Source organism: Neophocaena asiaeorientalis, unplaced genomic scaffold (genome assembly GCF_003031525.2).
Source record: "Neophocaena asiaeorientalis asiaeorientalis breed wild unplaced genomic scaffold, Neophocaena_asiaeorientalis_V1.1 scaffold242, whole genome shotgun sequence".
In the NCBI taxonomy this organism is placed as follows: Eukaryota; Metazoa; Chordata; class Mammalia; order Artiodactyla; family Phocoenidae; genus Neophocaena; species Neophocaena asiaeorientalis.
In genome coordinates this window covers 4,094,832-4,108,496 of record NW_020172451.1, presented here as the reverse complement: position 1 = coordinate 4,108,496, position 13,665 = coordinate 4,094,832, and the positions used below count along the sequence as shown (strand labels likewise).

The window sequence follows — 13,665 nt, the reverse complement described above, 5'->3', positions numbered from 1 at the left end:
TGGGGCAGGCCAGCTTTCTGTGTGCCCACAATCAAGTTCACAGCCCAGTTCACAGTCAAGTGCCACAACCAAGTTCAGGAGTCTTTCTTTTTAAAAATTATCTTTTTTATTTCAAAAGTGATGTCCATCTTTATTTGCAAAAAAAGAAAGAAAAAGCCGAGTGCAGAAAGGGAAAGCTTCTACCCTGCTTGGCAGCGGGAAAAGTTCTAAACACTGCATTCATTCTTGACACAGGGCCAAGCTATTTCTGAGAAGGGCTAGAGAGTAAATATCAACCTCGTCGACCGAAGGGTCTCTGTCACGGCCACGTGGAAGCAGCCGTGGACACTACATAAAGGGATGGGCCTGGCTGTACTCCAGTAGAGCTGAACTTACAAAAACAGGCAGTGGGTGGGATTTGGCCGGCGGGTTGTGGTTCGCCCACGCCAGGTTTAGGGGCCCTCGTCCTGGCCGGGAGGCGGGAGACCCTGATTCTAGACCTGAGTGGGTCCCAGCCTTGGGCTCGGGGAGTTTCCTGTTTATGAAATGCAGATAATCCCGTCCTGCCTAACCTGCAGGGCAGTACTGGAGGTGAGACCGGCAGCACAAAGGCAGACACCAGGATGGGGAGGGAGTCGGGCTGCCCATTTGTCCGAGGAGGGTGGGCCTTGGCTGCGAGGGGAGAAGTACAGCCGGTCCTCTACCATCACCCCCTTCTCTTGGCCCCCCTAGATGTTTATAAGTGATTCTTGAAACCTTAGGTCCTTCTGGGAGAATACTCCTGGTAGGAAGTTCAACCTGTGTGGTTTGGCACTGAATCTGAGTGTGATCAGTGAACACATGTGTAACCCAGTTCTCCTTCTTGGTTTACTGGTTCACACCCGCCGGGCGTGTGTTCATCAAAGGGGAATGCACGCCCCACGGTCCCCCATCAGAGGCGTGTCCAGTGGGGGAGGGAGCCACCGTGCGGAGAGCTTAGAGCAGCCCTTCCCCGGGGGCGCGAGTGCACACAGGCCCCGTGGAGCCCGGAATGGGGGTGGGGATGTGGGAGAAGGTCGTGCCCAAGCTGTAAGAAAGGCACGTTCACCAGGCAGACAGGGGCGCTGGCTTCCCAGGGAGGAACTGTGAATAAAGGCACAGAGGCGGGATCTGAGTGGCCGCTGGAGGCTAGGGCTGGAGGCTAGGGCTGGAGCCTGGGCGGTAGGAGAGATGGACCCGAGTGAGGCTGGGGAGTCGGGCGCGGGGGCCAGCCAGTCACTGGAGGATCGCAGAGCACGAGTGCCGGCACCGAGGGGGCGGCCACCTCTGCCCCTCAGCCGCTGCTCCGCTCAGGGAAGACCCTCATTAACCGTGTGGAGTATGTGAACACAGGACGGCACCTGAATCGCTAAGTTCACCGTGTGGGACTCACAGGCGGGCAGCTTCGGATTCGGTGCAGTGGAAGATGGAAGTGTTGCGGGTTTAGGGGCAGGAGGATGGACCGGGGAGGGGTCGTTACGGTGTGGTATGCTGCTGACACCTGCGAGCCAGCTGGGAGGCTGCTGTGTGGTCCAGGGCGAGGGCACTGTCGTAACTGCATTCGTGGTTTTATAAAGAGGAGGGAAATGGGATTTCTTTGGAGATCCAGGGGTTGGGTTTCGGGAAGCCCTCCGGGTTTAACCCCGTTGTCTCCGTCTTTCCCCCTGTAGATATCAATGAGTGTTTGAGTATCAGTGCCCCATGCCCTGTGGGGCAGACATGCATCAACACGGAGGGCTCCTACACATGCCAGAAGAACGTGCCCAACTGTGGCCGTGGCTACCATCTCAATGAGGAGGGGACCCGCTGTGTTGGTTGGTATTAAAAAAAGAAAACCTGTTTGAAATGGACTTTTGGTCTGCTCCCAGCACAGCCCTCCCTTCCCTGGAAGGAGAGAGCAGATCCCCAAAGGAAGCTGTTTGCACCTGTCCGTCCATCCCACTGCTGATCTCCAAGCATAGGTCTTTACTGGCTATAGCCCGGACGGGTGCAGTAGAATGCCAGCCCACCCACTGCCGCCAGCTTTGCCCCTTCAGTCTGTCCGGTTCATCCTGGGCTGAAAGCTCTCTCGCGCCTCCCTGCTCACAGCCCCCGTCGGTGATGGCTCCCCATTGGCGGCAGACAGAGGACAGATGCCCTCTGCTTACGAGTCAGTCCTCCTGAGTTGGCCCCAACCTCACAAACTTTATGATCCAGGTGAAATAGGTCTTGCTGCTCCCGCAGCAAGCCCTGCCCTTTCCTCTCTGTGTGGTTTTTACTCTTACATGCTTCCCTCTTCACCTACATTCCTTTGGATTCGGGCAAGGGCATCGTGCACCCAGCCTGCCCAGATCCCTGCCACACCGAGGAGTCTCCTCCCTGTAACGCCCAGGGCACTTCCTCAGCCTCTCCCCAGTCACTGGGCACTTCCTGCCTTAACTAGGGTCACTGCTGGCCCAGAGCAGCAGGAGGCCCCCGAGGGTAGAGGCTGCGTCTGCGTCAGCCATCTCGCCAGCATGGACTTGGCACGTAGTAGGTGCTCTATGAAATCGGGTTAAGAATTAAACGATGCCACTTTGTCCATTACGTTTTAGTTGGCTCCTTCCTTTCTGATCATCTTAGGGCAAAAAGCCCCCGGCACGCTAAAGGTTCTTCACCGTGTCTTTCTCTTTTGCAAGATGTGGATGAGTGCTTGCCGCCCTCTGAGCCCTGTGGGCCGGGGCATCTCTGTGTGAACTCCCCTGGAAGTTTCCGCTGCGAGTGCAAGGCCGGCTACTACTTCGACGGCATCAGCAGAACGTGTGTGGGTACGTGGGTGTCCCTGCAGAGGGCCCGGCCAGATGACCTCAAGGAGAACCCAGCCTGGGGCACCCTGGAATGACCGTGGTCTGCTCCTCACCTCTGAAAATCCCAAGTGCAGACAGTCCCAGAGAAGGAACCCCGATCGGGAGACCCCTGTTCTGGTTCCGACTCTGCTGCTGCCAGTCATGTGGCTCCTGGGGAGGCCCTCCTGGGCGTGAGCCAGGGTCCTTACCTGTAGAACAGGTGCTCTGCTTGCCCCGGGACCTCTGAGTGTTTATGAGGCTCCAGCCAGCTCTACAAATGCCCCAAAGTCTTAGTGATTTCCCAGAGGTTCCTGCCGACCTGCAGGGCTGCAAGGCCCAGAGCTGTGTGCTCGCCCAGGGCAGTGAGAACCCAAGACGGCATGGTGGCCCGAACACCAGGGGCTAGGACAGATCCTGCTGGTGGACGCCAGCCATCCCCAAACCAGGGTGCTCAGGGGAGCCTGGCACCTGCCCCGCCCAGCCCCACGGCACATTTGTTGGATCCTGGAGGGCACTCTTTCGGCTCTGGGGTGGAGGACTGGCGGGTGGCAACGTGCCCAGGCGTGCCGTCGTGGAAGAAGCACGAGGCTTGCCCAGCGGGCAGACAGGCCGGGGCCGTCCCAGCTCCCCTTCTGACTTGCCGCGTGTTTGGGACAAGTCACTGGCCTTTCTCTTGGAGAGGAGGCCAGGGGAAGTGGGGGACAAAGGTCGTGAGCTGCCACCACGGGCAGCACTGCCCAGGGAGGACGCTGCCTGAGCCACCTCCTGCTCTGTTTCAGACATCAACGAGTGCCGGCGCTACCCCGGGCGCCTGTGTGGCCACAAGTGCGAGAACACGCCTGGCTCCTACTACTGCAGCTGCACCATGGGCTTCCGGCTCTCCTCTGATGGCCGGTCCTGTGAAGGTGAGGGCAGGGCGGGGCAGGGTCAGGAGCTCTGTGACTGCATCCGCGCCCCTTCCCCCAGGCTGCCCACCTCCTGGGGAAACCACCACTCTCCCTGCAGCTCCGCGTGGGACCGACTCACATTTGTGCCCTAGAGCGTATCAAACAACGTATGGGCAGGGGAAGGACCTCTAAAAGCTTGCTTGTCGGAGATGACTGCCCTCCCCAGTTTCTCCTGGGCCCTGCAGGGGGCGATAACATCTGCGCACACGTAGGGATGGACAAGTTGGCTGCAGAAGCCGGGGGCGTCTGGCCCACTGCTTACTCACATGACCCTGGGGACTGGCTGACGTCACCTGCCTAATTGTCCTCCCAGGGGAAATGGGGTTGTTTATGCCAAAGAGAAACAAAAGCTGGACACTTGTTAAAAGTGGGAAGACAGATTTTATTTAGACTATGCAGTAGGGGAAAGAGACTTCGGCATAAATTGGTCTCAACTCCACCAAAAAAACAGGTGCGGGCTTTTTAAATGCTGGGGCCTGCTAAGGAATAGTTCTGAAGGATGTTAAGGGCACTGGTCGGTGGAATTAGGCCAGCTGTGTCTTCTCACTGGCTCTGACCCTCCTGCAGAGTCTGGGAGATGCGGTGGGGGTGGGGGAGGGACCTCCCCCTGATGACCGCATTTCAAAGGCCTGGTTCCCACCTTAAAGGGACCTGGGTTGCAGAAGTTACATCTCAAAGGGACAGGTAGGATTTACGTCTGCAGGTTTTCTAAAGTAAATGCTTCTAAGGAAAAGGGAGGTCAGGGCCTGTATTCCGGTGTTGGCTGGAATACACAGGAAATTCTTTGGCAGCATCAGGCTTTCCCAGGCAGGCATTTCAAGGGTCATGGTCTTGGGCTTGATGCTAAAGTTTGGTCAGGTCTCTGGGTTGGGGGGCGGGTTGGACCGAGTCATTAGTGTCAAGAGTCTTGGGGTTGTCAGATAACACTGACCCCATCTGATGGGATGGACTGAAATGAGGGGAGGGCCTGGCACATAGTAGGTGCTCAGTGGATGTCACATCTTCTACGGGAATTAGGTGATGAGGTCAGCAGAAATTGAGAGCTTCTGACCCCCCTCGGCAATCCCTCACATTGCCCATCGAGCTCCCTTCTTTGCAGCACAGTGCCCAGGGGCAACCTGTAGGGCCACACTCAAGACACGGCAGGTCTTAAATTTCTGGATTGAGAAGGATGATCACAAAAGTCAGATATGCCAGGATGCACCCCAGTGTGTAATTCTCAACCTGGAGCACGGACAGTGTGATGGACTCCTGGGTCCGAGGCTTCTCCTGAGATTCTGGGATTTGTCCCCCAAAACCAGACCCAACACACACATGTAATGGCAAGGGGCAAGATTCATGCGTGGTGGTCCCTCGGGCCTGGCTTCACATCCCAGCTCTGTCACATTTACGGCCTTGAAGGAGTAACTCAGCATTTCTAGGCCTCCGTGTACTCATCCGTAAAATGGGGGGAGTAGGACCCACCTTGTAGGGGGTCGTGAGGGTGAATCAAGATGCAGCCTGTCAAGGGTTTGTCACGGTGCCCAGTGTGAGATGACACACCTGTGATCTGGAGACTGCTGGGATCACTGTTATTCTCACTCGTGGCTAGTGCTGTCCCTGGTCACTCCTCAACGGCTGAATAGTAGGTATTCATATCTATGTTAGTGGACGATATTGTGGACACAAGGCCAGGGCCTGGCCAGCCTTGCAGTATGAGTCCACTAAGCACTTATCGAGCGCCCACCGCCCCAGACGTGTAGCAATAACATGGTTCCTGCCTTCAGGGAGGGTCTCTAGGACGTAAGAAACCACACTGAGCAGAGGTGAGCAAGTGAACAGGTGGCAGCCAGGCCAGGCGTGCGGGGCTGCAGGGGTGAGACTTGGGGTGAGAGGCTAACGGACATTCTCAGCTGCTCACCCCTCCTGCCCTGCTGAGAATTAGCAGTAAACAAAAATGACGAGGGACTTCCAAGTCAGAGGTTGGCAAACTTTTTTTCTAAAAGCCACGTAGTAAATATTTCAGGCTTTGCCAGCTACATCTCTTCTGCGACTATTCAACCCTGCCCTTGTTACGCACAAGCAGCCATGGACCATAGTAAATGAACAAGCGGGGCCACGTACCGATAAAACTTTATTTGCAAACACAGGTGGTGGGCCAGAAGCAAGAGCCCAGAGTCGGTCTGGCTTGAAGCAGGCGGTGGGTGTGGGGAGATGCCAGGTCCTCCGGCCGTGAGGGGCCGGAGTGGGGCCTCTCTCCCTTGGGGCAACTCCAGGCAGGTCTCTGGCCCTACACGTGGTAACCTCTGCCTCTGTGTGTGTGTGTGTTAACTTGAGGGGGGTCACAGCCCCGCCAGCACTGAGCGGTGACCCCGGGACCCTCTCTTTCAGACGTGAATGAGTGTAGCAGTAGCCCCTGCAGCCAGGAGTGCGCCAACGTCTACGGTTCCTACCAGTGTTACTGCCGGCGAGGCTACCAGCTCAGTGACGTGGACGGGGTCACCTGCGAAGGTGAGGGCTCCCCGCTCGGCTGGGGGCGAAAGCACCCCCTCCCCTGGTCCCCATCCCCCAGCTCCTGGCTGCTGGGTGGTTTGTTTATTTACCTACTCAGATGCACGTTGCCCGTCGTTGAGAGTGAAGTGTGTAAAGGGGCAAAGCCACCCACAGATTTTTCTTTAGTAAAATGACACGTGACAGTGGGGATCGCCATGTGTGCCGGGACCTCGAGCAGGGCAGTGGTGGGTGAGGAGGGCCCTCAGGGGCCGCCCACGTCTCTGACTCGCAGCTCTGCCTCTGGCCTTTTAAAAGCCCCTCCCTGGGCCTGGACCATCCTCTCTGTAACATGGAGGTTAAACCCACGCACACCAGGCTGTCGAAGGATGAATCCAAATGGTGACTCAAAAGCACTTCATATGTGCCTGGCACGATGTAGGTGCTCAAAGGATGACTCTTGTTAAGATTATTACTGTTTCTATATAAGGTGTGTCCGTTATTAGCACATTTATAATAATCAGCATTAGGACGTAGCCAGCCAGGGCACCTCTATGTGTGTCATTCTGAAGCCCTGGGCACTGCCTCCTGCCTCCGGTTCCCCAGTCTCCCTCCTCCCCTTCCACGTGCACACTTCACACCATGAACTTGCTGTGTGGCCCTAGGCTAGGCTCTTACCCTCTCTGGGCTTCAGTTTCCCCTTCTGGCGTGATGGTCTCTGAGGCCGCCCCAGCCACAGCACTTTGAGGCCCCCCGCGCCGTGTCCGGCTTGTGCTGTGTGGCTGCCCTCCAGGCCGCAGCTCAGCCCACCACGGGGGGCGTAGCCCAACCAGGGTCCACACAGATGCTGAGGGTGGGCTTTGCCGTCACAGACATCGACGAGTGTGCCCTGCCCACTGGGGGCCACATCTGCTCCTACCGCTGCCTCAACATCCCCGGAAGCTTCCAGTGCAGCTGCCCCTCGACCGGATACAGGCTGGCTCCCAACGGCCGCAACTGCCAAGGTGAGCAGGGTGGGACTCCCAGGGCATCTCAGGCCGGCTCGGGACCCTGCATCCTGGGCGTGTCCTGGGCTCCCCGGGCACCGTGGTCTCCCATACCCGGGCACACTTGTCCGCCGGGGGTTCTGAGCCTTCCACCCTACCCTGGGCCAGCCCCAAGAGGGCCCGAAGCGGGGCTGACAGCCTTTGGGAAGATGCCCACCGTGGAGGAAACAGGACGTCAGTGCCCGGAAGACCCCATAGCATAGCACTGCTGTTTAGTCTTTCGTTCAGTCACTCGACAAACCCAGGCCCCGCTGGGTGTTAAGGGCAAAGCAGTGAGCAGACGGTGCAGTCCTCTGTCCCAGGGTGATGATCCCCACTTGGCGAGGGGATGGGCCTGGTCAGGGTGTGTGACAACCCAGAGGTCTCTGTATTTAGGGACACTATGGCTGGAGGATGCCGCGGGGTCCCGGGGGTCGGCTAAACGAGGGGCGAGCGACATCCATCCTGTTGTACTAGGCTCCCATTTCTAAGGACACTCCAGGGGTCATCAGCGTCCTATAACCGTCCATTTGGTTACTGGGGGGGCGGTGCTAAGTAGATATTTGTGAAGGGGCGACCCTGGAACGGGCGCGTGGGCCTCACCTCCGGGAATGGCCGCAGAAGCTGAGTCAGAAGTTGGCTCTGTTCAGCCCCTCCTGATGAGTCCCCACGTGGGGCTGGTGGCCCAGAGGCTCTGGAGGGCCCGGGTCCTGCAGATGTCCTTTCTGGTCATGAAGAAGGTTTGAAGACTTTGATCAAAGGCGGGCAGGAGCTGTGGCGTTTCCTGGGAGGGACCCGCTCAGCTCATCCAGAGCTCCGGATGGAAGTTGCTCTGTTTTCACATTTCTGACGAAGCAGATGACCTGGCCAGGCGCCCTCACCGCAGCCTGGGGTCCTGCCAGACACAGTGAAAACACATTCCTGAGCCTCGGCCTTTGAGATTGGGGAGTGCTGTTTTTGCCACCAATGGTCAGGATTTGGCATCTCTTAACAGATGCCTCTGGCACAGTGACATCCCCTGGGCCCACCATTTGGCTGCTCCGGAAAGTTGAGGGAAGGCGACGGCTCCCCATGTCCAGGGTGACCTCATGACATGCCCCAGGCCGGGTTCCGGTCTAGCCTAGATAGTCACTGACTTTGGACACTGGGCCCAACATAGAATCCCTTTAAGCCTCAGTTTCCTCGTCTGTAATATGGGGCTAGTGGCTTCTGCTCATTCCCTCCTAGGATGTTACAAGTGGCACGTGAGGTAAGGCTGATGCAACTCGGGAGCCTCAGAGAGGCACTGGCTGCCTGGGTTCAAAGCTCGACTCTGCCACTTACAGAATGTGTGACCTTAGGCCAGTCACTTAACCCCTATGACTCTTCCCTAAAATGGGGATAATAACAGTACTTGCCTCATTTAATTATAATGAGAAGCAGGTGCTTCCTGCAGAACACTTCAAGGGCTATCATACAGTGTTCGCGTATCATTATTATGCTTACTCCTGGGATTGTGAATAATAGGGATATTAAATATAATCTCCTATAAGTGAAAACGCTGGCACAGGGCTCTGCTCCAGAGAGCAGCCAGTGGAGGGCAAGGATGGCCTGATCCCCCCTGACCCTGGTTGATGGGAGGCCTGGGCACCCCTGTCTGTGGATGGGGATGGCTGGGGGGCCTTGGCCTTCACCGTGCTGCCTTGGGATCTCCTGCAGACATTGATGAGTGTGTGACCGGCATCCACAACTGCTCCATCAACGAGACCTGCTTCAACATCCAGGGCGGCTTCCGCTGCCTGGCCTTCGAGTGTCCCGAGAACTACCGCCGCTCCGCAGACACGTAAGTCCCTCGGTCCCCGCGATCGTCTGTCTGTGTTGGCCTTCCTGGGGGCCCGGCTCCTGGCCTGGGCGGGTGGTTAATGAGCCGTGCCCTCCCACGCGGGTCTTGGGAAACTCAAGGATCCCTGGTTCTCAGGCGCCTAAATGCCAATGAGACTGGTTGCAGGAAGTGAAGGTGGTGACCTCATATGGGCTCAAGGTGGGCAGGCCTGCTCCCAGACCCACCTGTGCATGGAGCCAGGCAGAAACCCCGGCCGTCTCTCTCCCCGGGGTGAAGCCTTGGGCAAGGGACAGCTCTCTGGGCCTCAGTTTCCTCATCTGTGACATGCAGATGGCAGAACCTGCTCTGACTCGGATAAAGGTAACAATGACTCTGTGTGAGCTGACGTGACTTGTTAGGGTGTCATTGTTAGATGACCTCACCTGAAAGATTCTCTTCAACCCAGTGACAGCGTGGGAACAGCACGAAATGTTCTGTGTCCTCAGCTTGAAGCTGTGTGTCCATATGTCACTGCAAGCTCACTCAGTCTCAGGCCACCGGGATATATCCTGCTGGGGTGTCCAGGAGCCCTGTTCCTCAGGGAGCAGTGAGGACCCTCTGGTCTCGCCCCACACGACCCCATCCCTTATTTTATCAGATGGGCCTCCTTTCGTGCTCCCGGCGGTTGTTTCAGGAAAAGCTCCACGGTGGGAGCCAATCTCAGGGGCGTGGATGCGTGACCCCTTCCCTCCAGCCCCGGGAAGTGCTCAAAGTCAGCACACAGCCAGGCTGCCTGGGAGACTCGGCCTCTTGGCCTTGGCCCTGGTCAGTGCCATCTTGGGCGGGGTCCCAGGCCCCAGCGTCCACTTGTTGTTCTCGTCCCGCCTCCTGCTGGCCGAATGCCAGAGCAGGAGAGGCTCAGACGGCCCCAGTGTTCTTCCCAGCATCCGCGGTGTTCATCCCCCAGCCTTGCGGCTCCTGCCCCCGCCCCCGCAGGTCCTCTCAGTTTCCCCAGCAGGCGTGCTTGCCAGGTAGGGAGAAGCCACTCCAGAACTGGGTTTGCCAGCATTCCAAAGAGCCTGTGGGTTATGCAACAGCTAAGGGGGCAGTCTTGGTGCTCCCCTGAGCCGTGAAGAAAGATCCGTGTCCTTACTTTGAGGCTGCGCTGCTCCCAGGACCCTTGTCTGGGTCTGGGTCTGGGTCTGGGGATTCTGGAAGACCGGCTGACTGCTCTCCATGTATAACTCACACACAATCACGAAAGCAAAAGGGGAGGAGGCTGCCCTGTGCAGGGACTTCACGCCTCCTAAGCGGGGGGTGGGCAGGCCGGCAGGCTAGCGTCGTGTCCTGAGGTTGTGGCTGAAGTTGCCCCCTGCGCCCCACCGCGCTGATGCTCGTTATGGAATCCTTCGCCGACCCGCAGTGCCGGCGAAAGTCATTTACTTGTTTGGGGAATGTTCGCCGTGAGCCTACTGTGTGCAGGCACCTGGGCAGACAGTGGGCCCACAGAGGGCCCCCATCCCCTGCTCTGAGCCCCGGAGGAGCACATGCAGAATGGCAGTGGGCAGGGTGCAGGGGTACTGAGACCAAGGAGGGCCCCCTGGCTCCGGCGGGGAGCACGGGAGCCAGGGGAGCCTGGAGTCCTGGCCGTGAATATGGGCTATTCAGCGAGGAACCCCACGTTCTGCTGACCGAGGGATTGATGCTCCAGGGCCTGGTCTGTGTCCATCCCGTGGGTTCCTCAGCCTGACCCCCAGGGGATGATAAAGAGGGGGCTCCGTCATTCTCTGTATTAGAAGGGCAGGAAGTGAGCCCCTGCCCACAGTCAAGGTGAGAGGGGAAGGGTGAGCCTCCAAGCAGCCCCTCTGGGGAAGACTGTGGCCCCATTGACCCACATGCCGCTCACCAGCACCACCCAGCGGCCGGAGCAGAGGCTGGGAGGCGAGTGGAGCTGGGAAGAGGTGCGGTCCCCGCCCTGAGGGTCCTGACTGAGCCCCTGTGGCTGTTCTCGGGTCTCATGGAGGTGCTGTCTGGCATTGAGATGAACGATCTGGCTTTGGTGTCCAGCTCGCTTAGGTTTGCCTCCTAAGCTCAGTCCGTTCCAGGCCCCTTGACCTTGACCATGACCAGGTCCCGTGAGCTTCTTGCTGTGAAGGGGGCGGTGATATCGCCCTCCTGCGTTCCTGTAGGGTGACCTGTGATTGTGGGGTGAGCCACCTCCGTACCGCTTGCTCTGAGTTCAGCCCTGGGGGGTATGGATAGGCGCCCCAAGGCGTGTTTTACTGCCGGTGTTTATGGATGGAGGGAAGGTGGGCCCTGGTGTCCCGGTTGGGGCATGGCCTGGGAGGCTGCCCGGAGGAAGAAGGAACCAGGGCTGGGTCCCATCCTGGCGTCCGGGCCTGGCTCTCCGGTTCCTCGGTGCCGTGACCTTGGGTCTTGGTCACCCAAGGGCCCTTTTTGCCTCTGTAACACAGCGCTGACAATACCTGCTTGTCAGTGCCTGGAGGATTGGCAGTAATGCCCCACGTGCCCAGCCCATGGCCAGCATTGGTACCCAGACAACAGTGGTGGTGAGAGGGATGGCAGCTGGCCACCCTGTTCTCTCATCCTCAGAATCCAGAGGTTCCTCAGAGCAGCTCTGCAGCCCTTGCTCTGCTGCTGGCTGTGTGCCTGTGGGCTGACTGTGTGACTGGAAGGTCTAGGGTCGTTCAGCCCTTAGATGGGAAGACGAGACATGGGTTCCTGAAGGGCTGTGTGGTCCTGGGGCCGTGCCTGCTGCACATGGGAATCTGTCTAGTTACAGTTTCTCCTTTGTTAACCCTGTTGAGGTATCACGGACCAGCCAGGAGTCCAGCGTCAGGCACAGGAAGTGAGGGCCGGGCCTGGAATCCCAGGTTGAGGGGCCATAGGGGGTCTCATCCTCGTTGCCTCGTCCCAGTTGGGGGGGTTACTCTGGGACCACAGGAGCACCGCTAGCTTAGGGTGAGCACGGTGACAGGTCACTGACACGTCACGTAGGCCGACGTGGGCAGGACGCAGGCCGGAGCTCTAGGTGCGGAGGGGCCGCCCCTCTCAGCACTGGAGACCCCTCAGACTGGAGTTTTCTACTTTACAGCCCTTTTCCTTCTCCACAAAAATCCTCTTAAAGAATTTACTATCTGACCTTCAGAAAGCAATTTGTAAAATTTTAAAAGGCTGCATTAGGAAGGACCCAGTAACTGGCACTTCTGTGGTTAACATTAAGGGAGCCTTTACAGGCAAGATTTGAGTCTCTCTCTCTCTCTCTCTCTCTCTCTCTCTCTCTCTCTCTCTCTCTGTGTCTCTTTGTCTTTCTGTCTCTGGGCCTCAGCCTTCCCTCTCTCCACACAGCCTCCTTCTGGCCAGTGGTAACTGGAACATGACCCAGCAGGCTGGGCCGCAAACCACAGGGCTGGGCCTCACGGACTGACCAGGCTGTTAAGATCCCGAGCACACAATTCCGTCCTCCCCACAGGAGGAATGTTCAGTGTCGCAGAGCCTAGGGTGGGACCGAAAACATCCTCTTTACCCCCTCGGCGGGGCAGCCCCCTGAGACCCGGGGTCTCGGAAGCCAGAGCGAGGCTGGGCAGCCTTGGCTGGCATAGCTGTTCGGCCCCAGGCGGTAATGCGGGTGGACAGAGCGGGTGAAGCCCTGCCCTGGCCGGTTCCTGGGGCTTGTGTCCAGAATGACAGGAGCCTGAAAGTCAGGGAACCGCCAGCAGGGACGGCTGCGGGCATCAGACGGCCCGGGGGGCGACCAGAATGGCCACGCCTCCCGAGAGAAGGGCCTGGCCTTGAGGACCTCTTTGGCGTGTGGTGGCCTTCAATGATTGCATTTTCATGGAACTTGGGGTGTCCCGATCAAATTCGTTGAACTGAAAAAGCGGGGCACGTTGTTCTCTCATGCGGGTCGAGATGGAAACCAAGGTGCGTGGTCCCGGGGGTCCGGGCCTCCTCTGCTCTGTAATAGATGCAGGGGCGATGGCCACTCCTCTGTCTAGACATTCCGGCTGACAAAGACTCCGCGGCCGTCCCCAGGCTGACAGGCAGTTTGCCAGAGGCAGTTATGATTTCTGAGATGTTTCAACAAATATGGGGGAGAGCAGGATAGGATAATTGATGTTGGAACTGACCAGGAAAATCAGGCCCGTATTTACTCGTGTGCAGGTAGAAAGCACGTAGGTGTCGAGCTGGTCCTGGAGATGAAGCCAGAGAACCACAAGCCCCACCCTTGGGAAGCAAGCCATCTGAAAGGAGCCAGGCCCAGAAGGGCCCAGAGTGAGGAAGGACTGGCTCTGCTTGGTGACCCTGTGGGGTTGGGGGTGGCTGGAGACCATCGAGGAGGAAGGAGTATCCAGCTCTCTGGTGTGTGATACCAGACCTTCATGCACACCTCATGTTCCCTGCCTTCCGCCCATGCCGGATTAATCCTCTGGCGAATCAAAATCCTGGCCTTGGATACGGGAAACGTGGGAAAACTTTAACGCACATGCAGGAGACCCTGGCGCCACCTGCTGGCCAGATCCACCAGGCCCTTCCTGAAGCAGCTGGGCTGTGTGTGTGTGTGTGTGTGTGTGTGTGTGTGTGTGTGTGTGTGTGTCCTC

The 13,665-nt window shown here is 58.1% G+C and overlaps 1 protein-coding gene across 4 annotated transcripts in view; it reads left to right on the top strand.

Annotated features, from left to right (window-relative positions):
* The window catches only part of FBLN1 (fibulin 1), a 63,674-nt gene that overhangs the window by 19,413 nt on the left and 30,596 nt on the right, over window positions 1–13,665 (top strand). For all 4 annotated transcript variants that reach the window (XM_024737656.1, XM_024737653.1, XM_024737655.1 and 1 more), the window contains 6 exons: window positions 1,668–1,811; window positions 2,655–2,783; window positions 3,581–3,706; window positions 6,119–6,238; window positions 7,090–7,221; window positions 8,941–9,064. In XM_024737656.1, coding sequence (XP_024593424.1) covers window positions 1,668–1,811; window positions 2,655–2,783; window positions 3,581–3,706; window positions 6,119–6,238; window positions 7,090–7,221; window positions 8,941–9,064 — 775 coding nt within the window. The remainder of the gene's footprint in view (window positions 1–1,667; window positions 1,812–2,654; window positions 2,784–3,580; window positions 3,707–6,118; window positions 6,239–7,089; window positions 7,222–8,940; window positions 9,065–13,665) is intronic.